Source organism: Scyliorhinus canicula, chromosome 9, assembly GCF_902713615.1.
Source record: "Scyliorhinus canicula chromosome 9, sScyCan1.1, whole genome shotgun sequence".
Classification (NCBI taxonomy): Eukaryota; Metazoa; Chordata; class Chondrichthyes; order Carcharhiniformes; family Scyliorhinidae; genus Scyliorhinus; species Scyliorhinus canicula.
In genome coordinates this window covers 70379489-70406055 of record NC_052154.1, presented here as the reverse complement: position 1 = coordinate 70406055, position 26567 = coordinate 70379489, and the positions used below count along the sequence as shown (strand labels likewise).

The window sequence follows — 26567 nt, the reverse complement described above, 5'->3', positions numbered from 1 at the left end:
ATGAAGGGAGGACTGTATGGTGGAGGAGTGGCCTTGGTAACGGATAGGAGCTGGCCATTCATCCCCATGAGCCTGCTCCTCCATTCTATCAGTACATTGCAGATCTGCATCTTTACTCTATTTACCACTCTTGGTTCTGTGACAGTAGTTTTGAAATTTTCCATTGACTCCAGTGCATCAACAGTATTTCAGGAGAGAGTTTTCACTGCATGAGGAGGTGCTATCTGACAACGCTCCTCAATAGCCTAGCTCCAATTTTATATCCCCTGCTACTGAACTCCCCCACCAGAGAAAATGATTTCTCTTTATCTGTCCTCCCTAAACACTTAAACCATCTTAAACACCTAAATTAGATCACCTCTGAATCTCTTGAATTCAGTGAACACAAGCCTAGACCATGCAACCTTTCTTAATAATTCAACCCGTTATATCAGGGTGGTATAGTTGACCATGTCAAATTTCATAGAGCTTTATGTCATAGAATTTACAGTGCAGAAGGAGGCCACTTGGCGCCCATCAAGTCAACACTGGCCCTTGGAAAGAACACCCTACTTAAGCCCTTCCCTCCACCCCATCCCCACACCACCCTATCCCGTAACCCCACTTAACCTTTTTTTTGGAAACTAAGGACAATTCAGCATGGCCAATCCACCTAACCTGCAAATCTTTGGACTGTGGGAGGAAACTGGAGCACCCGGAGGAAACCCACCGACACATGGAGAATGTGCAGGCATCGCACAGACAGTGACCCAAGCTGGGAATCGAACCTGAGACCCTGGTGCTGTGAAGCAACTATGCTAACCACTGCAACCGTGTTAACCACTATGCTATGTGCTAACCACTGTGCTACAGTGCTGCCCTCTTCAAAATCCTTGAATGCTGCAGAGAAGCTGAGAAAACCGAGATGGGATAAGCTACCGCAGTAATACTCTGAATGACATTTTTGACTTTGGTTGGGGACATTTTTGTGCTGTGGGATGGAACTCTGATTGGAGGGATTAAAATACGGATTTTCAGGACAAACGATCACAGATTTGGGAAGTAACAACACTTTCAAGGATTTGGAAGAGGGAAGGGAAGTTGTGGCCAACACAACAGTCAATGTTGAGGGAGGGGGGTTCTGTCATGATAATTGTGAAAAGTGAGTTGGGCAGTACCCGAGGTGAGGGAATGATTTACGATTTCAGCTAGCATGGGTTGGGAAAGGGGAGGTCTCAGGAAGAGACACGTGTGGGCAGCAGATTGTGGGTCCCAGGCAAGATGAGCTCGGAGAGAGTATCGGGTGGGGGAGTGAGCCTAGAAGGCCAAGAGTTCAGGTCAGGGCGGCAGGGGAGTGGATGGGGATGGTCTGGCTTCACAGGAACAGGTTTTATAAAATGTCCAAACAGCATATCATGTCTTACACAGCCTTACACAGGCACAACCAGATTTTTCCTCTTCCTATTGCCGATTTCTCTGTTTTTGAACTGAAATTTAAGAGGAACGCATTGTGGAAAGGGCCAGCAAAGGTGAAGCAAATTACAAGTGATGCTTAAATTATACACAGATTCTGTATAACCGGCAGAAATCACAGAGGGCCTCTGCTTACATTTCCCTAAGACTAAATCAGTAATTATAGAGGATCTATTGTTAGAATCAGGCCCACGTTGAAGATGATAGGTCTTTGTTTTTGTACTGTATATTTTCACTGCCTGTGCTTACAGTAAACTGGCTTACATTCCTGTGTTCTTTGTTGTTGCTCAGGCGGTACATATTTCCTCATCTCCAGGAGCCTTGGACCCGAACTGGGAGGTTCCATCGGTCTCATCTTTGCTTTTGCGAATGCGGTGGCAGTTTCTATGCACACTGTTGGCTTCGCTGAGACTGTGAGCGATCTCCTCATTGTAAGTTCGATTCATTTCAAACTATTGTCACGGTAACATTTTGCAAGAACCATGAATACCAATCAATTCTTGCGAGGGTTCATTCTCAAAATACTTGAGGATAGTGTGACACTGAATGATAGGATGGAGGTCAGCATTCATGATTCCCACATAAGGCTCTAAATTTCCCACCATAGAGAATTACTCTGAAGACCAGGCACTCCCTCAAACGCAAGGAGTAGGGAATATAATTGGATCAAATGAACACAGAACATACAGTGCAGTAGGAGGTCATTCGGCCCATCGAGTCTGCACCGACCCACTTAAGCCCTCACTTCCCTCCTATCCCCATAACCCCTCCTAACCTTTTTTGAACACTAAGGGCAATTTATCATGGCCAATCCACCTAACCTGTACGTCTTTGGACTGTGGGAGGAAACCGGAGCACCCGGAGGAACCCCACGCAGACACGAGGAGAACATGCAGACTCCGCACAGACAGTGACCCAGCGGGGAATCGAACCTGGGACCCTGGCGCTCTGAAGCCACAGTGCTAGCCAATTGTGCTACCGTGCTTCCCCAAAATGCTATGATAAAATTACATATCTTATTTCATAAGGGTCCCTTTGTTAGATTATGGATGACGGCATAGCCCTGCCTCATAGGATTTTGTGGCCTTATTTCCAAGAGAACAACATGAGGAGACAGAATAATGGTGAATTTCAGCTTTGCCAACATTTCCGAGCTAGTTGAGTTCGGAATGAAAGCTCAGAGTGACATTGAGGAGAAAGGCTGCAAAGGGCAGGCCAACAAAAGCAGTCTCAAGGAGTGCACCGGCATTAACTTGATAACCTGCAATATTTGTGCACATTCCTTGAATTGTGAAGATTATTCAGAATTAAGGGCCTGGTACCAACAAGAACAACACGTCTCTGTATACTCAACAACAAAGTGAGATGCATGTAGAATGTCAATCACTTGACTATGAATGGGTGAAAAATCTAACCCAACATTAAATGTAATAAATGAGTTACTGTTATATTATGACTTATATTAAATCTAATTCACAAAGTAATGAAACAGCTGCCGAGCCTGTTTAATTTAAATTGGTTTATTGTCAATTTATTTCTCTTCTCAGTTGCTAGATAAATCACAAAACGCTGACTAATTTGGAGGTTCACCATTATCCGGTGCCAATGATTGCTCAGGAATCATGCAATATAATATGTGCTTCTGACAAGTTGGTTTAATGTGTGCTTCAGACAAGCACAGTGGGCTAAACAGCTAGCTTGTAACGCAGCACAAGGCCAGAAGCGCGGGTTCAATTCCCCTTCCGCCTCCCCAAACAGGTGCCAGAATGTGGCGACTAGGGGCTTTTCACAGTAACTTCATTGAAGCCTGCTTGTGACAATAAGCAATGATTAGCTTAATGACCAGTTTTCTGAAACTGTCAGTATCAGTATTTGCATAGCAACCGTTTTCAGAGTGAGATGACAAATGGCCATAATCCTGACAAGTGTGGTTTTTAAATGGTCTGTTTTTACATTTTCTTTCCAATAGAATTCATTGTTAGAATCACAAAAACAGCCAATAGCTTATTTACCCCACAGGGTGAAACTGACCTGAATTTGTTATACAAGATCAATGTTGAGCTTAACCAGCTGCAAAGAAGGCATTTTACAGGACTATGCTTCCCCTAGGTAGGTGGATACTGATGCCTCTGCTGTTGCTAATCCCAAGAATAGCTCTTTTGATGAGGTAGACTGGGAATGTCTAATGACAAATATGTTCATTGGAGATGTGGAATTCTAGTCGCCATCAGGGTCCAAAATGTGTATTCTCATTTTTGTTGTGATTTAATGGACATCGTGCAAGAACTCTTGTTAATCTAAGTGCATTTACATTTCCACAGGATTACAATGTAACAATGGTGGATCCTACAAATGATATCCGGATTATTGGAGTCATAACAGTGACCATACTTCTTGGGATTTCACTCGCTGGAATGGAATGGGAAGCAAAGGTAAAGCCAGAGAACCCGTAAAATTACACAATCTTTCTTTGTATTCAAAACAAGGAGTCTTATTTTCTAATTTAAAGTACCCAATTCTTTTCTTCCCAAATAAGGGGCAATTTGGCTTGACCAATCCATCCACTTTGCAGATCTTTGTGTTGTGGGGGTGAGACCCACACAGACAAAGGGAGAATGTGCAAACTCCACACAGCCAGTGACCCAGGGCCGGGATAGAATCCGGGTCCTCGGCGCCGTGAGGCAGCACAAATCAAGAATCCTTGATGATCCATCTTAATTTTACTTCAATTCTGCAGACTCCCCACCATTTGTTTCTTATTTGTGTTTGATTTCAATGTAATTTTTCCATATTTGTGTCACCCACTCCCATGCACCATTCCATGCCTCCCATAGGTTGGGAGGTAGGCAATATTTTCTCATTATCCTTCCTAGCTGGCTGTGATGAGGTGGACGAAAGTCGCCTGTTGTGACTCAACTACTCCAAATATTCTTATCCCCCAACAAAAACGTGCCTGAGCAATGTTTGGCACTTATCCCAGCAGAATTCAGGAGCCTTACTTTTGTGGGATCACAGTTGCAAATCCATGTCTGACACCTGTATATTACGGCCATTGGAGCAGGCAACCAGTGCAAAGTGCCAGAACACGAATAAAAGAAAATTACTGCAGATGCGGGAATCTGAACCTAAAAGAGAAAATGCAGGAAAATCTCAGCAGGTCTGATGTTGCCAGACTTGCTGCGACTTTCCAGTATTTTCTCTTTTGGTGCCAGAACACGAACATGGCCAGTGTTGGTTTGAATTATAATTGCTCTCAAGTACTATTTATGTAAATGACCTCCCACTCAAAGCTTAGAGAATATGGGTGCTATTTAATGGGGAAAAAACAGAGTCCCGTTTTGGACGGGTTTAGCAGGGTGTATCACGCACAGAGAATGTATCCGCTAATAAACGGGAACAGTTTCTAGGCCTCGGCGAGGAAAGACACACAGAAGCCGCACTTACATTCATTTATTTCTTGCACTGACAAACTCGGGCACTGCCAGGGTGCCTGGGTGGCATTGGGAGTGCCAGGGTACCACCCTGCCCAGATCCCAACCGATCTCCTGGAAGATACCCCCAGGTGGCATTAAGCCTTGTCCACATTTGATTGGATCAGTGCTAAACGGCACCATAACAAGGGGCGGGATTGACCCCTACCTGGCGGGGCGGGGGGTCCCAGCAGGACGGAGTGGCATGAACCACTCTGGCGTCGGGCCGCCCCAGAGGTGCTGAATCCTCCGCACCTTCAGGGGCTAGGTCCGCCCTGGAGTGGTTGGCGCCCCGCCGGTCGGCGGGAAAGGGGCTTGGCGCCATGCCAACCGGCGGCGAAGGGCCACCACTGGCCGGCGCATGTCAGCGCATGCGCAGGAGCGCCAGCGTGTGCTGGCGCCATCCCCGCGCATGTGCAGAGGAATTTGCTTCCACACCGGGAATGGCGGAGAACCACAGCCTCTGGTGCGGAAGGATAGAGTGCCCCCACGGCACAGGCCCGCCCGCGGATCAGTGGACCCCCGATCGCCGACCAGGCCACCGTGGGGGCACTTCCCGGGGCCTGATCCCCCCGCAACCCCTCGCAAGAACATCATATGCACATGATTTGCCAGCCTCTCCCCCCGCTCCCCGCACATCACTCACATCTATCCTCCACCCCCGGAAAAAACTGACTCATCTTGAACAACGTTATGTGGGCCCTGTGCACCTCCTCAATTGGATAAGGCCTAGTCTTGTACATGATGAGGACACATTCACCCTCCACAGCGCCTCACTTTATACTCCGGCCCCCATCGCTCCACCCAACTACTCCTCCCATTTACGTAAAACCTCCTCCATGACAGCACTCTCCCTCTTCATCAACTCCCCATACATATCCGCAATCCTGTCCTCCCCGATTTCATCCTCGGACAGAAGCTTATCCTGCATAACGGGGGCAACATCACTGGAAACAATGGCACCTCCTTACTCATGAAGTCCCCAACCTGCAGATATCTGAACCCATTCCCAAGGGCAACTGGTACTCACCCCACCTCCAGCTCCTCCAAGTCTGCAAGCTTCCCTCTAACAAATAAATCCTAAAATATTCTATCCCGCCACCCACCAGAACCTCGCATCCAACCCCACCAGCGCAATCCTATCATTATCGCAAATCGGCGCCCACAAAGACATGCCTTCCAATCTACAGTTCAGCCGACACAGGTTCCAAGCCTTCAGTGCTGATGCCACCACCGGACTCATGGAATACTTGACTGGCAAGAATTGAAGGGCTGCTAGCTACAGTGCCCTCAAGCTGGTCCCTTTACACGAGGCCGCCTCCATCCCCCGCCAAACCGACCCCATCTCCGCCGCCCATTTCCTAACCATTGCAATATTTGCTGCCCAGTAGTAGTTCAACAAGCTCGACTACGCTAACTCCCCCTTTCCCCCCATTGAGCCCTATCCAAGAACATCCCCTTACCTGCGTATTGACCAGGTACTTAGCCCGATTCGGGTGAAGCTGGAGAAAACCTTTCAGGTGGTGAAGGAGCATAGAAAAGTGCTGAAGGGATGCGGAGGTGGTGTTGTCATGGCATGGTGATCGAATCACATTGTTGGAAACTGAGAGGTTGCTGGTGGTGGAGGAGAGGAACAAGATTCTGAGGGCAAAGGTGGATGATTTAGAGAACAGGTCGAGGAGACAGAACCTTGGGGTTGCTGGAGGAGGTGGAGGGCCTGAAGCCGACTGAGTATTTTCTCAGATGTTTGCCAAGCTGGTGGGGAGGACAGAATTCCCTCCGGATATGAATCTGGTTCACTGAGTATTCTGGCAGAAGTCTCGGACGAATGAGCAGCCATGGACGGTGATTATTGGATTCCACAGCTTCCAGGAAAAGGAGCGGATTCTGCAAAGGGCCAAAGTGAATCGGGACTCAGAGTGGGAAGGAAGCATGATTCAAGATGTTGGGGCGAATTTGGCGAAGTGACTTGCGGCTTTTAATAAGGCAAAGTCAGCACTTTTCAGGATTGGAGTCAGGCTCGGAGTGGTGTACCCGGCGAGGCTGAGAGTGACTTTTGGTTGAAAGATCATTTTTTCAATACAGAGGAGGAAATGGAGGCTTTTATCAAGGAGCATGGACTTGGACTCGATTAAATGAATTTGATTGAGACTTTAATGGGGATGTTTGGGAGGGGTTCGTTTGAGATCTATTGTAGTTTGTGTCCATTGTATGTTTGGGATTGCGGGGCCTACGGTTGTCGGGGGTAGTGGTCAGGGTAACAGTATGGGGGGGGGGGGGGGTGGCGGTGGTAAGGGGGTTTGTGGTTTGGGGTTGTTCGTAATTTGTGTAAATTTTGTTTATTTGGCTATAAAATGATAAAAGTTTAATAAGAAATATGTTTAATACTTTTAAAAGAAGTCTAATGGTGACCACAAAACGATTGTCATAATCATTAATCTGTTGTCATGTGACTCCAGACCCACAGCGATGTGGTTGACTCTTAAATGCTGTCAGGGATGGACAATAAATACTGGCTCAGTGACACCCACATCCCATTGATGAATAATAAAAGTAAATAAATAACAGAAATGAATTGTGTTATGGGAATGTCACTTTAAGAAATGTTTGTCTGCTCAAGTGACTGCAGTGATGTAAGAGTGTGGGTGGAGCTGGGCTCTGGCTCTGCTTTTTAGTTTCACTTTGAGAAAAGCTTGGGTGTGTCTGTGTTTTACAGTTTTATTTTTAGTGTTGGAGCTGCAGCCAGCCAAAGAAGGTGTAATTTTGATCTCTCTGCAATCTAAAGACCATCTCTGGATCAATTGGTGAATTCAGATTGATAACAGAATTTAAACCTGATGTGCTTCTTTTAAAATGTTTTTTTTCTGTCTTTATGGATGTTAAAAGGAAAGTTTAAGGATTACTTAGAGTGTTGTATTATTTGGGGTTGTATTTGAATTGATGGTTGCTAAGATGTTCAGTGTATGTTTTTAAAAGGTTAACTGAGTTCATCGAATAAACATTGTTTTGCTTTAAAAAATACTTTTAGATTCTGCTGCACTACACCTGTAGAGTGGGCCGTGTGCTCCCCATACCACAATCTATTCAAAGTTGTTGGTCAGGTGAACTCCATGATACACTTTGGGGCTCTCTAAACCCTGGCCCATAACAATAGGGGCAGAAAGAAATAATGCTGTGATTTTTCCAGTGTTTTCTGCTGCAAAGAATCCCTCTTTTTCTTCCTCGTAGGCACAGGTTGGCTTCTTCTTCATTATCATGATTTCCTTGGCAAACTACATTGTGGGGACCATTATCCCAGCATCAAAAGAAAAGCAGGCCAAAGGCTTCTTCAATTATAGAGGTACCTTATTTTCCAGCTACATTTCCTTAATGCCAAACCATCTTTAATTATTTCCTCTAAATAAACATGGTTAGTTTAATAAGTAGCCTTGTGGCACAGTCTTCCTCTCCACTCCTCCCCATTGCTCTGCACGTTCCATATTCAATATGGAAAATTATAGCTGTACTCTGGATTAGGGAATGAGAAAATTGGAGCTGTTTCCTGCTGCTAGCTGCTGTTCTGTGAACTCTGCTGGAAATGGAACATGTGGTTATTGAGTGAGGATGGGGGTTTGAGTTTGGCTCTTCATGATAAATAAAGCCACCATAGTCTCAGGTGACCATAGGCTGCTTTCCCCTTTGAGGGGAAGAGCTGACTGGTGGTGATTTAACCTGAGGGTCACCATACCTCAGGTGGGCAAAGTTGAGAAGGCGGGGCCTTAATAAATAACTTCAGCCAGTACAGGAATTGAACCCGTGCTGTTGGCCTCGCTCTGCATCATGAGCCAACTGTCCAGTGAACTGAGCTAATCTGGCTCTTCAGGGACAAGTACTCTGGCAATGTCACTGCCTAAACTGGCAATTGAGGAATTGCCACTGGGGCAAAATACAGAGGGTAGCCAAAATCCATGAAACATGACCTCCACATGGCTCAGTGCCTTTGAGAGAGGAGTGGAGAAGAGAGGAGCAGCATGGTAGGGGGTTAACTGTGTAACATTTTAAGGTTTGGATTTAAAACTTCTGTTCTTACACTATAATGTTTTGATGAATATGACTCAAATCAAATACAATATTAAACACATTATTATCTCTATTCACTCCTCATGAGGAAGAGAAAACAAGAGGCACTGCAGAATAAAGCAGTGGTGACCAATATAGGGAACATTGTTGCTTGGTTAAAGTGTTGTTTCTATTCGCATCCATTAACTTAAAGCTGCACAATCTGAGTTTGTTTAAATTGTTTTACACTTGATGGCTGCAGCCATAACATGGGTTGTGAGCAGGTGTGAGGTGAGTGGTTTAGTTGAGACAATGGTGCCCACCTCTCCTGTTCACTGTGATACTGATTTTGTTTTACAGCTGACATATTTGCCCAAAACCTTTTGCCTAACTGGCGAGGAGATGATGCATCGTTCTTCAGCATGTTTTCCATTTTCTTTCCCTCTGCAACTGGCATCTTGGCAGGTGCGAACATCTCTGGTGACTTGAAGGTAATTCAAAGCTCTCTGAATGAGTAGGTAGGTTTTCTTCCAGTCTCTGTGCTCTTGAGGTCAGTGCAGTTATGAAGCAGAGAAATCCCACCTGTACTTCCAGCAACGCTTTCACCTACATTCCCAATGACTGGAAATATGTTTAATGGGACTAATAATGATTGTTGAATGAAGGAGCATATTTGAGAATGTTGTGTATTAAAAGGAACTGTAATCATTTTAATTAACAAAGTTCTGAAGTATAATCAAGGAAGGTAACTGTGCACTTTAGTAGCGCTTATTTTTCTTGTAACTTGTTCTCTGATTTAAATTTTTGATTCAGCACCCGCCCTTCCCCAATGCATCATGGGACAAGACAGTCTGATTGGGGCCAGTTACATACCAGAGAATGCAATTAGCTAATATTACTGGGGAGCAAGTATTGGGTTCATAAAACAGGGAAATGCCACCAATCCCAAACTTGCTTCCAAGCTTATTTGTTTCCGTTCATCAGGCGATGAACGCGAATGTGGAAAATTAAACTCTCTTGTCCCTCTATGACAGTATTAAAAATGCCATCATTTAAAAAGAATTGGGGCTATGAATTAATAAAAGCAAAGTGAAGTTGCCATAGTCCAAAATGACCATAGGCTGCTTTTCCCTTTTGAGGGCAAGAGCTGACTGGCACTGATTTACTCTGAGGATCACCACACCTCAGGCGAGGAGCAATGTTGAGAAGGCTGGCTTTCATGAATAACCTTAGCCAATGTGGGGATTGAACCCGCGGTCCTGGCCTCGCTCTGCATCACAAACCAACTGTCCAGACACCTGAGCTGGAGGAGAGTTCCCTTGCAATCTGATGCCCTTGCCTTCTTGGTAGAGGTCACAGGTTTGGGAGGTTGTAAAATACACCTTCATGGAATGAACAAAGTTTATTGGGAGAGGCACACTAAAGGGAATGAAAGCTTTGGAAAGTAAAAGTTGGAGCTGCCAAAAGAGACGAGGCTCATTGGAAGCTTGAGAGAATCAATCTTATGTTGGATTTTCAGGTCTGACCCTAGCTCCTTTAAACTAGAAACCAGGGGCGAAATTCTCCAACCCCACGCAGGGTCGGAGAATCGCCTGGGGGCGCCTAAAATCCCGCCCACGCAGGGTCGGAGATTCTCCGCCACCTGGGAAGTGGCGGGGGCAGGAATCTCGCCTCTCCGATTGGAGAGGCCCCTGCGGCGATTCTCCGGCCCCGATGGGCCGAAGTCACGCCGCTGGGAGGCCTCTCCCGCCGCCAAGGTTTAAACCACCTCTCGAACGGCGGGCTCAGCGGCGCTCAGCGGCTCCCCAAAGGTGGGGAGAATTCCCCACCTTTGGGGAGGCCCGACCCCTGAGTGGTTGGCGCCACTCCCCTATGCTGGGACCCTCCGTCACGCCGGGTAGGGGAGAATGCCGCCCCAGGTCCCAAGTCTAACTCTCATTGTAATGGAAAAATTACATATTTGTTCTGAAATTTTCATCTGGCCGAGGACTAACCATCTACAAGAAAGAATATTTGCTCCATTTCTGAAATGTTAGAAGTTTAAGTGAAGCTCATGAAGCCTGGCCTTACCTGACTCAGTAAGACACAGCCAAGGTGGATGACGTTAACTCTTAAGCTCATAGAATATAAGAAAAGTAAAGTCACCATAGTCCCGATGACCATCTCCCTTTGAGGGGGAGAGCTGTCTGGTGGTGATTTAACCTGAGGGTCACCACACCTCATACGTTGAGAACGTTAGGAGAAGGTTAGAAACAGTTTGGCCAAACAAACATGTTCCTTTTTTGTTAATACCTACCTCATCGCTCACCATTTTAAGATATCACTTGCTCCTTTTCCAGAAACATATCTAATTGTTCCATTTTTAGCTCCCTAAACCTAGGTCAGAAGCTACTATGAAAGATTGAATCTGTGCTCTTCATATTGCTGCCTTTAGATGGTTAGAAATGTTGTACATGAGCTTATGATCAACATCACTAATTTAATATTAACAGGATATGATTTAATTCATTTTGTTTAAATGTACACTAAAATTAATTAGGTAAACAGAAAAAATAATAGGCTTACTCCCTCAACTGTGTCTGCAGTGGGCATCATGTTCAAGATGCATTCCAGCAAGGCTTCTTTGATAGCACCTCCCAAACCCATGACCTCTACCAAGAAGGACAAGGGCATCACATTGCAAGGGAACTCTCCTCTCAAGTCACACACCAACCTGACTTGGAAACATATCTCCGTTCCTTCACTGCTGCTGGGTCAAAGCCCTGTAATGTCCTATCTAAGAGCGCTGTGGGAATACCTTCACCACAGAGACTCCAGCAGTTGAAGAAAGCCATACCTCACCACCTTCTCACAGATAATAAATGCTGACCTTGCCAATGATACCCAAATCCCATGAATGAATAATGGGGGGAATTAAAAATTGAATACCTGTGAGTATTGATTCACCAGATGAATGCCTTACTCTTCCTGTCGTTAATAACCTCCTTGTATACTGCATGGCCTCATTCCCATTGCATTCTACTTGTAGGATCCTGCTGTATCCATTCCGAAGGGAACCTTGTCGGCTATTTTCTGGACAGCCTTTTCCTACCTTGTAATCTCTGCAACCATTGGTAAGTTCTACAGAGCAATTACTATTTATTATTACCACATTGTTGTGCAGCTCTACAAGTCTCTCCTGGCTTATGAAAAATATATAGTCCACTCTCTTGGATTCATAATTGCTTATTAAAAATAATTGGATTCCAGGTTGCTGTGTTGGATAATTTTTTTTTTTAGCGCATTAACTGAACATCATTGCCATTTATCAAGCGCCTATCCCAAGCACAGGGCTAAAGAGCTGGCTTTTAAAGCGACCAAGGCAGGCCAGCAGCACGGTTCAATTCCCGTACCAGCCTCCCCGAACAGGCGCCGGAATGTGGCGACCAGGGGCTTTTCACAGTAACTTCATTTGAAGCCTATTTGTGACAATAAGCGATTTTCATTTCATTTTCAATTTTCATTTCAACAGCAATAACCATCTTTAACACAAGAAAAAAGTTGTATTTATTTATCTCTCATAAATACCTCAAATCACCTCACAGACAATGGATTGCATTTACATTATGGTGTTTCTGTTGTGTGGGCAAATAGCCATTTTGCATGTAAATCTCACCAACAGCAATTTGGTAAATGTTCAGATCATCTGTCTTTGTTGTATGGGTTGAGGCAGAAATGTGGACCAGGACACTGGGAAACCTCACTGCGTATAATACAAAAGGAACATTTAGGTCCACCAGGGCCTTCATTTACCATTTCAATCAAAAATTGGCATCTCCAATGATGTGGTACGTTTAGTATTGTTGTGTCAGCCTAAATCATGTGCTCAAGTCTCTGGAGTGGGGCTTGAACCTATGACCCATTGTCTCAGAGGTAAGAGTGCTGCCAATTAAACTAAACCAACATAAACCTAGAAAAGACCAAAGGATACAAGTATAAGAACACTTAACACTTTTATGTAAAATATTCCTTTCTCTAAGTTTTCAACCTGTTGAAATGTGAATGGAATTTGCCCAGTCAAATGCCATGCAGGACACCAAATCACCATCTGAACCTCAACAATTATTTTAAGACCCGTGTAACACATTTTATGGGAAGGAAAAGCAGCATAACGTGACACTGTGGCCCAGATCTTCCGATCTCTGGAATCTTGGAGACCTAGAAGATGTGGTCCAGGACCCCCTCGGAAGTCTCAATACAAGGACTCCAGGGAGTGGGAAGGGTGAACTTCCAGTGGGTGATACCCTGCTCCCTGGGATCTTCCGAAAAAGTCTCCAACTCTGAGTTAGAGTCGGAGATTTCGGACAGTACCAGCTTACTTACCTGGATAATTCCTTTGGAAATGTTGGACAGAGAAAAACCCAGTCCAATTTCTGGGTAACTGAACTTCCCAATCACTCACTTACCACCCGACAAACCCCTCCCCCCCCCCCCCCCCCCCAACCATACTGACCTGACTAGCCTCCGTCATCCGACTTTCCTCTGCACCCACCCCTCCCCGCCAGATCCAGACGTGACCACCCCTCCCAACCCAACCAGTCTACCCTTCGACCCACCTACCCACTCAGCCATCTGTCACCCTACCGGCCTGCTACTGTAGCTCCTCATCCACATACCTTGTCCACCCAACCCACTTATCTTTCCCACCTCCCCCCCCCCCCCCCCCCCCCACCCCCCCCTACCATCCTACCCTCTTAGCCACTTACCCCTCTCCATAGCTTTTCAGAGAAGCTTTGGGAAATTTAGATTCTTTACTTCCAGAATACGGCAGCCAGTGCCATAAAAAGGGAGCGTGGTTTCTGAGCCGATTCTCTCCACTGCTCCCTCCAAGGTTTCCTGCATTGATTTGATTTAGGCACGGTACTCCATTGGAAGATTGTTCTGAAAAATCAGACGGTGGTAAGTGTGTATTTTTTTCTTTGTCAGATCAAGATCTAAATAGGGGTCCTGACCCAGAGCAGAAGACTCTGGCTCTTGTTTGCAAATGCTATTATCGCATGGTTACATTTCAAGCGACCACATGCCAATTGTCTCGTTGTCGGTTTTCCTTCCGGGTGCTCATACTTGTGTCTGTACTTTGCTGTAATCTTTATTTTATTAAATGGAATTGTAGATTTGTAAAACAGCACAAACGCAGGGCAGCACAGTGGTTAGGATTGCTGCCTCACGGCGCTGAGTTCCCAGGTTCAATCCCGGCTCTGGGTCACTGTCCGTGTGGTGTTTGTACATTCTCCCTGTGTTTGTGTGGGTTTTGCCCCCACAACCCAAAGATATGCAGGTTAGGTGGATTGGCCATGCTAAATTGCCCCTTAATTGGAAAAAATGAATTAGGTACTCTAAATTTATTTTAAAAAACCAGCACAAACGATTTGTACAAATGGTAAATGCCAGAGAAGTGTGTCATCATTGACATTGGCAGCAATACAAAGATCTTCAACCAGTCACATCTTTTGAACCCCATATTCAATGAGGAGACGGAAGAAACAGTGTGACTGGAATGTAGAACTGTGTAGATGTCAGACCTTTCAAATCTGTGCACTAGAATTCTGATACTTTCTGAACCTGTGCTGCAATCTTGGTTCTGCGTGAAAGTGTTCTTAACATTCACTTATACTACCAAAAACACCAAAGACGGTTCCTGAGGGAGCTCTGCCCCGCCCTGGGAGCTGGTTTAGCACAGTGGGCTAAACAGGTGGCTTGTAATGCAGAACAAGGCCATCAGCGCAGGTTTAATTCCTGTACCGGACTCCTCGAACAGGCACCGGAATGTGGCGATTAGGGGCTTTTCACAGTAACTTCATTGAAGCCTACTTGTGACAATAAGCGATTTTCATTTCATTTTCAATAAACAATTATTATTAGTACAAGAGATAACTGCTTCTCATACACTATCTTTAAAACTAGATTATTTGGCGAGGATATGACATCTCTTAGAAACTGATTAAATAAAGCTTTAATATAGCTCCTTCCACCCTTTATTTTAGGATCTTGTGTAATACGTGATGCCACTGGAAGTTTGAATGATACCATTCCAATTGGGTCAATGGATTGTGAGGGCCTTGCCTGTGGCTATAGATGGAACTTCACTGAGTGCACACAGGCCGGCACTTGTAAATATGGACTTAGTAACTACTACCAGGTAAAAAAAACGTGGGAATGATTGTATGTTTAAATGTGGATCAGCAATTATTTTAAATTGTATTTTTGCTTTAAAAGCTCAAGAGTGGGGAATTAAGAATACAAAAGGGTCAGTTCAAACTCTTTACAATGGGAGTAAATGGGAGTTTGTGTTGTACATTGCCTTTGCTCAGTTCCAATGGTTTTGACATGTAGGAATTATGTATAATAGCATTGAATGTGAATCAGAATTGATGCATTGGATATGTGAACTGTGGAAATCTATGGGAAGTATTCTGGTTTCCATGTCTGTAGTTATGTTATTTATATTTTTCAGCTTGGAGAGAAAATGTCATTGCTGGATGGAGCTAAGAGATTCAGAGAGAGTTTTTGAGAAAGTTTTGGAAAAGAGTTGAAGTCTGATTTGATAACTCTTGTTTAGTCCACAAGTAAAGGCAGTTTTCTACCCCAGTAGGATAGTTTCAAAAGAGTAATAGTATTTTAAAGCAGAGCAGTCTTGTCTGATGACAAGGAAGAAGCTGAAACATGGCAGGTGAACCACTTTTAGCCGGAGTCTGCAGGGGTTCTAACAGGAGTCCAAATCTGTTGTGTAAAGCAAGTTGTTACGAAAGTGCGTGGTCAATTCCATCCCCACAGACCCCGTACTCCCAACACAATATTAACCAATATTTTGTATCAAGTTTCTGAGATCCTTGGCTCTTGACTTACAGACACCAGATTTGCAAGTGAAACACAACAATTGATTATTTATAGCAACATTAGACATAAAACATGCAATAATTATACTGGAAAAACGGCTAGCTAATCTACTATTTCCTCCCTTTTACTGTCTCACCCTATACCTTAACACATAAGACATACACATGCAGAGGGAGGGGGAGGGGGAAAATGAAAGTGGATTAATGTGAGGTGGAAGATGAGTGCTCTTGCTTCGGATGTTGAAGTTGTTTTTTCAGCTCATTGTCCTTCCAGGATGCAGAGTGATTGGGAACCACTGGTTGGCTGACTATTGAGGCTCTATCCCCAGACTGCGGGATTCCCTCTGGGGAGTCACTTTCATTTTTAGTAACCTGGGCCTTCACTCAGAAGATGCGCCACAGGCCTGTGTAATTCTTATTTGTTTGAAGCTCCAACAGAATGTTCCCTAACTTCCTATAGGATGTGGGAGGTAATGGCTACAGCTAGTGTCCCCACTGACTATACCTGCAGGAGGTGCACCCAACTCCAGCTCCTCGGAGGGATCTAGAGCTGGATGAACTTCGGATCATCCGGGAGGCAGAGGGGGTGATAGAGAGGAGTTACAGGGAGCTAATCACACCCAAGGTTCAGGACAAGAGTAGCTGGGTTACAGTTAGGAGAAGTAAAGGGAACAGGCAGACAGTGCAGGGATCCCATGTGGCCGTCCCCTTCAAAATAAGTATACTGTTTTGGATGCTGTTTGGAGGGGGAGGGGGGGGGGGGGGACAGACCTACCAGGGGAAGGCCATAGCGGCCAGGTCTCTGGCACTGAGCCTGGCTCTGTGGCTCAGAAGGGAAGGGGGGAGAACAGGAAAGTGAGACTCGATGGTTAGCGGAACGGATAGGAGTTCTGTGGTCGCGAACGAGACTCCCAGAAGGTATATTGCCTTCTGGGTGCCAGGGTCAGGGATGTCTCGGATCGAGTCTACAGGATACTTAGGGGGGGGGGGGGGGAGGGGGGAGAGGGGGGGAGAGGGGGGGGAGTAACCAGAAGTCGTGGTGCACATAGGCACCAGCGACATAGCTAAGAAAAGGGATGAGGTTTTCAGTGGCGCCCATGGAGTTAGTGCCCGCATATTTGGTAGCTCCCGCTCATGGTGGTCTTTTTGTGCCCTTTACCCTGGATGGTAGCAGGAATTTTGGAGGAAAAAGGTGCAGAAGTGAGAGCAGAAGAGAGTGACACTTAGATTATGGAGCGGCGGACCAGAAGTGCCTGGAAAAAAGCAAACCAGTTGGCTGAGTTGGGTGAGGAGCTTGGCAACACACGCGGAGATGGTGGATGGGCAGGGGTAGGGTCTGGCCCTGCCGGCCCAGTGGTTGATGGAGCAGTTGGTGAGCTTCTTGAACGTGAAGTTCACCCAGCAGCGGAAGGAAAGTTTGGAGGACCTGGCCCGGGCGGTGGACATGATCAAGGCGGTGGTTGACTGCGTTGAAACAAGACAAGCAGCCCAGGGACAGGCAATCCAGAGGTTGGAGGAGCTGACAGGGGAGCATGAGGAACAGTCCACCTTGAAGACAGTGGAGATAGGACTGATGTGAGACGAGCAGAAACGACTGCTGGACAAAGTGGACGACTTGGAGAACCGTTCTCGTGGGCTGGAGGGGAGCGAAGGAACGGATGCGGGTGCGTATGTTGGGAAGATGCTGGAGAAACTGCTTGGGGAAGGTGCGTTTGACCAGTCGTTGGAGGTGGATCGAGCTCACAGGGCGCTGATGCCCAAGCCCCAGAGGGGTGAGTCGCCGAGGGCGATGGTGGTACAGTTGCATCGGTTCCTGGATGAGGAACGTATCGTGAGGTGGACCAGGCAAACGAGGCAATGCACCTGGGTAGGCTTCAGGATTAGAGTGCATCAGGACCTGGGGGCAGAGCTGGCGAAGAGGAGGGCGCGAGCTTTAATGAGGTCAAGTCGGCCCTGTACAAGAAGGGCGTTAAGTTTGGTCTACTGTACCCGGCTCGCCTCTGGGTGACCCATGGGGGACAGGAGTTGTACATTGGCTCGGCGGAGGAGGCAGTGAACTTTATGAAAGCGAATGGACTGGCAGGAGAAGGAGGACCTTGAACTTTGATGGAGGAGAAGTGGAGTGCACGTACTGTACTGTGAAAGATTTGGTGTTTGGGCTTCTTTCGTTTTTTCATTTTTCTGTTTTTTTGGGGGTTAGGCTGGTTTACAGTTTTTTGTTCAGTGATTAGGGGTGGGACCTTGGGAGGGATTGTCTGTTTGTTTTTACTTCATGCCTTTGTTTTAACTGTTTGCACTAAGAGCGGGGCTAGGCACCATGGGAGGGGGCTGCCAGCCTAGCTGGCGGGTTAGTTCACGGAAGCAAATTGGGGGGGTGAGCTGAAGATTGATTGAGGGGGGTGGGTTGGAGACTTTCCCATTATGGACAAGAAGCTGCTGACAGAGATGCCAGATGCTGAATATTCAGCAATAGTGGTGTCAGACCACGCCTCACACTGGGTGGACTTGCAAGTTAGTAAAGGAAAGGCCCAGCACCCACAATGAGACTGTTAGCCGAGGTGTGTGAGCAGGTGGGAGAGGCCATTCGGGGATACACCAGAATCAATGATACGGGTGAGGTGTCGGCGGGGGTGGTTTGGGAAGCACTGAAGGTGGTTATCATGGGGGAATTCATCTCAATTCAGGACCATAAGAAGGCTGAGAGGGTGGAGATGTGCGGAGTCTCTGGATGACGGACTGTTGAAAGAGCGTCAGAGACTGCAGCTAGATTTGGGCTCCTGTTCACAGGTAAGGCGGAGGGACAGCTGAGGAGGGTAAAGGGGGCGGTTTATGAATATAGGGAAAAGGCCAGCAGGATGCTGGCGCACCAGCTGAGGAAGCAGGAGGTGGCGAGAGAGATAGGGAAAGTGAGGGATGCAGAGGGAAGGTGGTTCTGGATCCGGTGGGGGTGAGTGATGTTTTTCGGGAGTTTTACAGTAAATTGTATAAATCGGAACCCACAGCTGGGGAGGAGGGAATGAAGCAATTTCTGGGGGGGCTGGAGTTCCCGAGGATAGATGAGGAGTTGGTGGAGGATCTGGGAGCCACAATCGGGCTTGGGGAGGTTATAGACGGGTTGGGGACGATGCAATCAGGCAAAGCCCCGGGACAAGACGGATACCCAGTTGAGTTTTATAAAAGATTTTCCAGGTTGTTGGGGCCGCTTCTGGTAAAGGTTTTTAATGAGGCAAAAGAGCTGGAAGTGCTCCCGACAGCGTTATTGCAGGCATCGATTCACCTTATTTTGAAACGGAATAAAGATCTGGAGAGCTGTGGGTCGTATAGGCCAATCTTCCTGCTAAATGTAGATGTGAAATTGCTGGCAAAGATCTTGGCCACACGTATAGAGGACTGTGTTCTAGGGGTAATAGGGGAGGACCAGACGGGATTTGTTAAGGGACGATGTTGCTATCTTTTAGTGGCTATACATATGGCAGTTAATAAGGTCGCCTTTCTTAATCTTAATTATGAATATGCTTTCAGAGTGCCAAGGTATCTCTCGATACCGCCACAAGGTTCAACCGAATACCAATCAAAGAGCCAATACAACAGTTAGTTAGTTCAAAGTCAATGGTACTTTATTTACACACAGTATGATTTACTCATGCACAATACTACTACAAGCTAAACTATGTCTATCACTAACACCTATACTTAACTTCGGGTGCCCACTCAGTCAGAGGAACAATGGCCGTTGTTCGGATCTGAGGTTGTTGGGTTTGAAGAGGTAGCAGGACGTAGCTATGGTCATCCGTCTGGTAGCAAGCGTTGAACTTGAACTTACTTGATTCTGGTGGTGCAGGTGGAGGGGTCTTTCCAGTTGAGAGCCGAATCCAAGAGAGGGAACACATGGTAGGGTTCCTTCTTATACTTGGGGGACTTTTTCAGGAGATTCCAGCGAGCACTTTTCCAGGAGACTCATCCGGAGTGAGACTCGTACAGAGTGAGGATTGAAACTTGGTAATTTGGTGCAGTGAGGTAATTCGGTGCAGAGTGTGAGGAGGTGCTTTTTAACCCTGGTAAGTGACTGGTAAGTAGTCTCTCTTTTTCTTTTCATTGTCTAATTTATTTATTTTTATTTTGAAATTCTAGTTGTTTAAGTTTACCAAGGGTTTAAGACATGGCAGGAGATCCCAGACCCGTGTCATGCTCCTCGTGTGCGATGTGGGAGCTCAGGGACACGGCCACTGTCCCTGGCTCCTTCACGTGCAAGAAGTGTGTTCAGTTGCAGCTCTTGTTAGACCGCTTGACGGCTCTGGAGCTGCGGATGGACTCACTTTGGAGCATCCGCGATGCTGAGGAGGTCGTGGATAGCACGTTTAGCGAGTTGGTCACACCGCAGGTGAAGGTTACTGAGGGAGATAGAAAATGGGTGACCAAAAGAAAGAGCAAGAGTAGGAAGGCAGTGCAGGTGTCCCCTGCGGTCATCTCCCTGCAAAACAGATATACCGCTTTGGATACTGTTGAGGGAGATGGCTCACCAGGGGAAGGCAGCAGCAGCCAGGTTCATGGCACCGTGGCTGGCTCTGCTGCACAGCAGGGCAGGAAGAAAAATGGCAGGGCTATAGTGATAGGGGACTCGATCGTAAGGGGAATAGACAGGCGGTTCTGTGGACGCAATCGAGACTCCAGGATGGTATGTTGCCTCCCTGGTGCAAGGGTCAAGGATGTCTCGGAGCGGCTGCAGGACATTCTGGGGGGGGAGGGTGAACAGCCAGCTGTCGTGGTGCACATAGGCACCAACGATATAGGTAAAAAACGGGATGAGGTCCTACAAGCGGAATTCAGGGAGTTAGGAGTTAAACTAAAAAGTAGGACCTCAAAGGTAGTAATCTCAGGATTGCTACCAGTGCCACGAGCTAGTCAGAGTAGGAATGTCAGGATAGATAGGATGAATGCGTGGCTCGAGAGATGGTGCAAGAGGGAGGGATTCAAATTCCTGGGGCATTGGGACCGGTTCTGGGGGAGGTGGGACCAGTACAAACCGGACGGTCTGCACTTGGGCAGGACTGGAACCGATGTCCTAGGGGGGGTGTTTGCTAGAGCTGTTGGGAAGGGTTTAAACTAATGTGGCAGGGGGATGGGAACCAATGCTGGAAGTTGGAAGGTAGTAAAACAGGGACAGAAACAAAAGGAAGTAATGGGAAAAGTGCAAGGCAGAGAAGACATAGTCAGAAATCCATAAGGGCGACAGTACAAGGTACAGTGACTGAGGGGAGCACAGTGAATAGGCCCAGTAATAACAAAAGGAATAAAACTGGATATGTTAAGATTCAAAACAGAGGTAAAAAAACCAACATAAGTGTACTTTACCTGAATGCTCGTAGTATTCGGAATAAAGTAAATGAGTTGGTGGCACAAATCATCGTAAATGACTATGATTTAGTGGCCATTACTGAAACATGGTTAAAGGATGGTCACGACTGGGAGTTAAATATCCGAGGGTATCAAACTATTCGGAAGGACAGAGTGGATGGTAAGGGAGGTGGTGTTGCTCTGTTATTTAAGGATGACATCCGGGCAATAGTAAGGGATGACATCGGTGCTATGGAGGATAAGGTTGAATCCATTTGGGTGGAAATCAGGAATAGTAAGGCGAAAAAGTCACTGATAGGAGTAGTCTATCGGCCACCAAATAGTAACGAGATGGTGGGGCAGGCAATAAACAAAGAAATAACTGATGCATGTAGAAATGGTACAGCAGTTATCATGGGGGATTTTAATCTACATGTCGATTGGTTTAACCAGGTCGGTCAAGGCAACCGTGAGGAGGAGTTTATAGAATGTATCCGCGATAGTTTCCTAGAACAGTATGTAATGGAACCTACGAGGGAACAAGCGGTCCTAGATCTTGTCCTGTGTAATGAGACAGGATTGCTTCATGATCTCATAGTTAGGGATCCTCTCGGAAGGAGCGATCACAATATGGTGGAATTTAAAATACAGATGGAGGGTGAGAAAGTAAAATCAAATACTAGTGTTTTGTGTTTAAACAAAGGAGATTACAAGGGGATGAGAGAAGAACTAGCTAAGGTAGACTGGGAGCTAAGACTTTATGGTGGAACAGTTGAGGAACAGTGGAGAACCTTCCAAGCGATTTTTCACAGTGCTCAGCAAAGGTTTATACCAACAAAAAGGAAGGACGGAAGAAAGAGGGAAAATCGACCGTGGATATCTAAGGAAATAAGGGAGAGTATCAAATTGAAGGAAAAAGCATATAAAGTGGCAAAGATTGCTGGGAGATTAGAGGACTGGGAAATCTTTAGGGGGCAACAGAAAGCTACTAAAAAAGCTATAAAGAAGAGTAAGATAGAGTATGAGAGTAAACTTGCTCAGAATTTAAAAACAGACAGTAAAAGTTTTTACAAATATATAAGACAAAAAAGAGTGGCTAAGGTAAATATTGGTCCTTTAGAGGATGAGAAGGGAGTTTTAATAATGGGAAATGAGGAAATGGCTGAGGAACTGAACAGGTTTTTTGGGTCGGTCTTCACAGTGGAAGACACAAATAACATGCCAGCGACTGATAGAAATGAGGCTATGACAGGTGAGGACCTTGAGAGGATTGTTATCACTAAGGAGGGAGTGATGGGCAAGCTAATGGGGCTAAAGGTAGACAAGTCTCCTGGCCCTGATGGAATGCATCCCAGAGTGCTAAAAGAGATGGCTAGGGAAATTGCAGATGCACTAGTGATAATTTACCGAAATTCACTAGACTCTGGGGTGGTCCCGGTGGATTGGAAATTAGCAAACGTGACGCCACTGTTTAAAAAAGGAGGTAGGCAGAAAGCAGGAAATTATAGGCCAGTGAGTTTAACTTCGGTAATAGGGAAGATGCTGGAATCTATCATCAAGGAAGAAATTGCGAGGCATCTGGATAGAAATTGTCCCATTGGGCAGACGCAGCATGGGTTCGTTAAAGGCAGGTCATGCCTAACTAATTTAGTGGAATTTTTTGAGGACATTACCAGTGCAGTAGATAACGGGGAGCCGATGGATGTGGTATATCTGGATTTCCAGAAAGCCTTTGACAAGGTGCCACACAAAAGGTTGCTGCATAAGATAAAGATGCATGGCATTAAGGGTAAAGTAGTAGCATGGATAGAGGATTGGTTAATTAATAGAAAGCAAAGAGTTGGGATAAATGGGTGTTTCTCTGGTTGGCAATCAGTAGCTAGTGGTGTCCCTCAGGGATCCGTGTTGGGCCCACAATTGTTCACAATTTACATTGATGATTTGGAGTTGGGGACCAAGGGCAATGTGTCCAAGTTTGCAGATGACACTAAGATGAGTGGTAAAGCGAAAAGTGCAGAGGATACTGGAAGTCTGCAGAGGGATTTGGATAGGTTAAGTGAATGGGCTCGGGTCTGGCAGATGGAATACAATGTTGACAAATGTGAGGTTATCCATTTTGGTAGGAATAACAGCAAACGGGATTATTATTTAAACGATAAAATATTAAAGCATGCCGCTGTTCAGAGAGACTTGGGTGTGCTAGTGCATGAGTCACAGAAGGTTGGTTTACAAGTGCAACAGGTGATTAAGAAGGCAAATGGAATTTTGTCCTTCATTGCTAGAGGGATGGAGTTTAAGACTAGGGAGGTTATGTTGCAATTGTATAAGGTGTTAGTGCGGCCACACCTGGAGTATTGTGTTCAGTTTTGGTCTCCTTACTTGAGAAAGGACGTACTGGCGCTGGAGGGTGTGCAGAGGAGATTCACTAGGTTAATCCCAGAGCTGAAGGGGTTGGATTATGAGGAGAGGTTGAGTAGACTGGGACTGTACTCGTTGGAATTTAGAAGGATGAGGGGGGATCTTATAGAAACATTTAAAATTATGAAGGGAATAGATAGGATAGATGCGGGCAGGTTGTTTCCACTGGCGGGTGACAGCAGAACTAGGGGGCATAGCCTCAAAATAAGGGGAAGTAGATTTAGGACTGAGTTTAGGAGGAACTTCTTCACCCAAAGGGTTGTGAATCTATGGAATTCCTTGCCCAGTGAAGCAGTTGAGGCTCCTTCATTACATGTTTTTAAGGTAAAGATAGATAGTTTTTTGAAGAATAAAGGGATTAAGGGTTATGGTGTTTGGGCCGGAAAGTGGAGCTGAGTCCACAAAAGATCAGCCATGATCTAATTGAATGGCGGAGCAGGCTCGAGGGGCCAGATGGCCTACTCCTGGTCCTAGTTCTTATGTTCTTATGACTGCACGCGCTTTTAGGTGGGCCTTAAACTTGGTCCCAATTAATTGGGCAGCTTCTCGATCACCGCCATCGATCTGAGCCAATAAAGGAGCGGGTGCCTTGATGGCTGGGCGTGTCCTAAGTGGCCGTTGGCCTTGCTTTGTTTGTATCTTCTTGCTGAGGTAGTGATGCCGGAATGTCTGGGACGGTATTGGATACCTGAGCACTAGTCTTTTGTTTATCAGAGATTGGCCATCAATGTGCAAATCGGCCAAGAGTTTGAAGGTGGTTATCATGGGGGAATTCATCTCAATTCAGGACCATAAGAAGGCTGAGAGGGTGGAGATATGCGGAGTCTCTGGATGACGGACTGTTGAAAGAGCGTCAGAGACTGCAGCTAGATTTGGGCTCCTGTTCACAAGTAAGGCGGAGGGACAGCTGAGGAGGGTAAAGGGGGCGGTTTATGAATATAGGGAAAAGGCCAGCAGTCTGTCTTCTAAATACACATTCAGGCTCTGTGCCTGCCTGTTACTTTGCATTGTCCATTTTTCTCTGTATGCTCTGCGAGTGTCCATTTTATATGCTGAAAGTGGCCATCACAGATGGCTACAACGACACCCGATGTCCAACATTAGGTGACTCCTTAATGTAATAATGATGCCTGCGGAGGGGCACGAGGTCGAGGTGGTGGCGGCCATGGATGCAGAAAAGACCTTTGATCGGGTGGAGTGGAAATATTTGTGGGAGGTCCTGGGAAGGTTTGGGTTCGGGCAAGGATTTGTGGATTGGGTCCGGTTGCTATGTCAGTCACTGGTGGCAAATGTAAGGACAAACTGGGTGCGTTCGGAATATTTTAGCCTGTGTCGGGGGACAAGACAGGGATGTCCACTCTCCCCACTACTGTTTGCCCTGGCCATAGAGCCTTGGCAATGGCGCTGTGAACATCGAACATTTGGCGGGGGATAGTGAGGGGGGGGAGCTGGAATACAGGGTCTCGCTCTATGCAGACGATCTGTTCCTTTATATAACGGACCCATTGGGGGGATTGCAGGAATTCTGAGGATATTGGAGGAATTTGGCCGTTTCTCAGGTTACAAACTGGATATGGGCAAGAGTGAGGTTTTTGTGATCCAGGCAAGGGGGCAGGAGAGGAGACTGAGGGAGATGCTGTTCAAAGTGGTGGGAGGGAGCTTTAGACACCTGGGTATTCAAGTGGCAAAGGACTGGGGTCAGCTCCACAAATTCAATTTAGGCAGGTTGATAGAGTAAATGAAAGGGGACTTCCAAAGGTGGGACGTGCTCCTGCTGTCATTGGCGAGGAGGGTACAGACTGTGAAAATGACAGTCCTCCCGATTGCTGTTCGTTTTTCAGTGTTTCCAATGTTCATCCCTAAGGCATTTTTTAGGAAGATGAATGCAGTGATCTCGGGTTTTATATGGGCCGGGAAAGCACAGCGGGTGAAGAAGGTCCTATTTGAGCGGGGTTGCGGGGAGGGGGTTTTGACCCTTCTGAACTTTATTAACTATTACTGGGTGGCTAATATATGAATGGTTAGGAAATGGGTAGTGGAGGAGAGGTCTGTGTGGGAGCAAGTGGAGGTGACATTTTGCAAGGGCACAAGTCTGAAGGCTTTGTTAACATCACCTCTGCCACTCTCGACGGGGGGAATGGGTCCCGGTACTTACAAGTGCGGGGTTTTGTGCTGAGGCAGGTCCCGAGCTTCCCTTGCCTCCCTCTAAGGGGGCTACAGGGTAAGGTGATGTCAAAAACATGGGTCGGGGAGGGGCAGGTCTCGGAAATATATAAGGAACTGATGGAGTGGGAGGAACAATAGGGGAGGTGAAGAGGAAGTGGGAGGAAGAGTTGGGAGGGGAATTGGAAATCGGGTTATGGGAGGAGGTCCTGAGGAGAGTCAATGCATCCTCATCATGTGCCAGGCTTAGCCTGATCCAGTTCAAGGTGGCACACAGGGCTCATACGACTGCGGCCCAGAGGAGCCGGTTTTTTGAGGAGGTGGGGGACAGATGTGGGGGGGGGAAGTTGTGCGAACCTATGTTTTGGCCATGTCCGAGGCTGAGGGGATTTTGGCAGGGATTTTCGGATGTCTTGCCTCCAAAGTCGGGTGTTTGGGTCAGTGGCATGGCAGGGTTTCTTAGGTTAGAGAAAATTAAGTTTGTCTTAAGGGGTTCACTGGTTCACTACAGGGGTTCGTTTGGAGGTGGCAGCCGTTCATCGACTTCTTCAGGGAAAATTGACCATCGGCGGGGGGTGACGGGATGATGGTGGGGGAGGGAGGGAAGGGGAGGCATGGAAGTGATGAATAAGGGTAGGAAATCTAATGAAAGGAGAACCGTGGGATGGAGTAGGTACATGAACCATGATAGTTAGGGTTTATGCTTGGGGGCGGGGAGGGGGGATAGGGTATATTATTGTGGGGTTTTTGTGTGTGTTGGATCTCTTTGTTTAAAATGTTAAAATTATAAATACCTCAATAAAATATTTTCTAAAAA

At 46.4% G+C, this 26567-nt stretch overlaps 1 protein-coding gene across 1 annotated transcript in view; it reads left to right on the top strand.

Annotated features, from left to right (window-relative positions):
* Positions 1-26567, top strand: part of slc12a3 (solute carrier family 12 member 3) — an 89735-nt gene that overhangs the window by 13058 nt on the left and 50110 nt on the right. Inside the window, exons 4-9 of the mRNA XM_038806874.1 lie at positions 1744-1883; positions 3774-3884; positions 8151-8262; positions 9321-9451; positions 11989-12073; positions 14984-15138. Of these exons, the coding sequence (XP_038662802.1) occupies positions 1744-1883; positions 3774-3884; positions 8151-8262; positions 9321-9451; positions 11989-12073; positions 14984-15138 (734 nt within the window). The remainder of the gene's footprint in view (positions 1-1743; positions 1884-3773; positions 3885-8150; positions 8263-9320; positions 9452-11988; positions 12074-14983; positions 15139-26567) is intronic.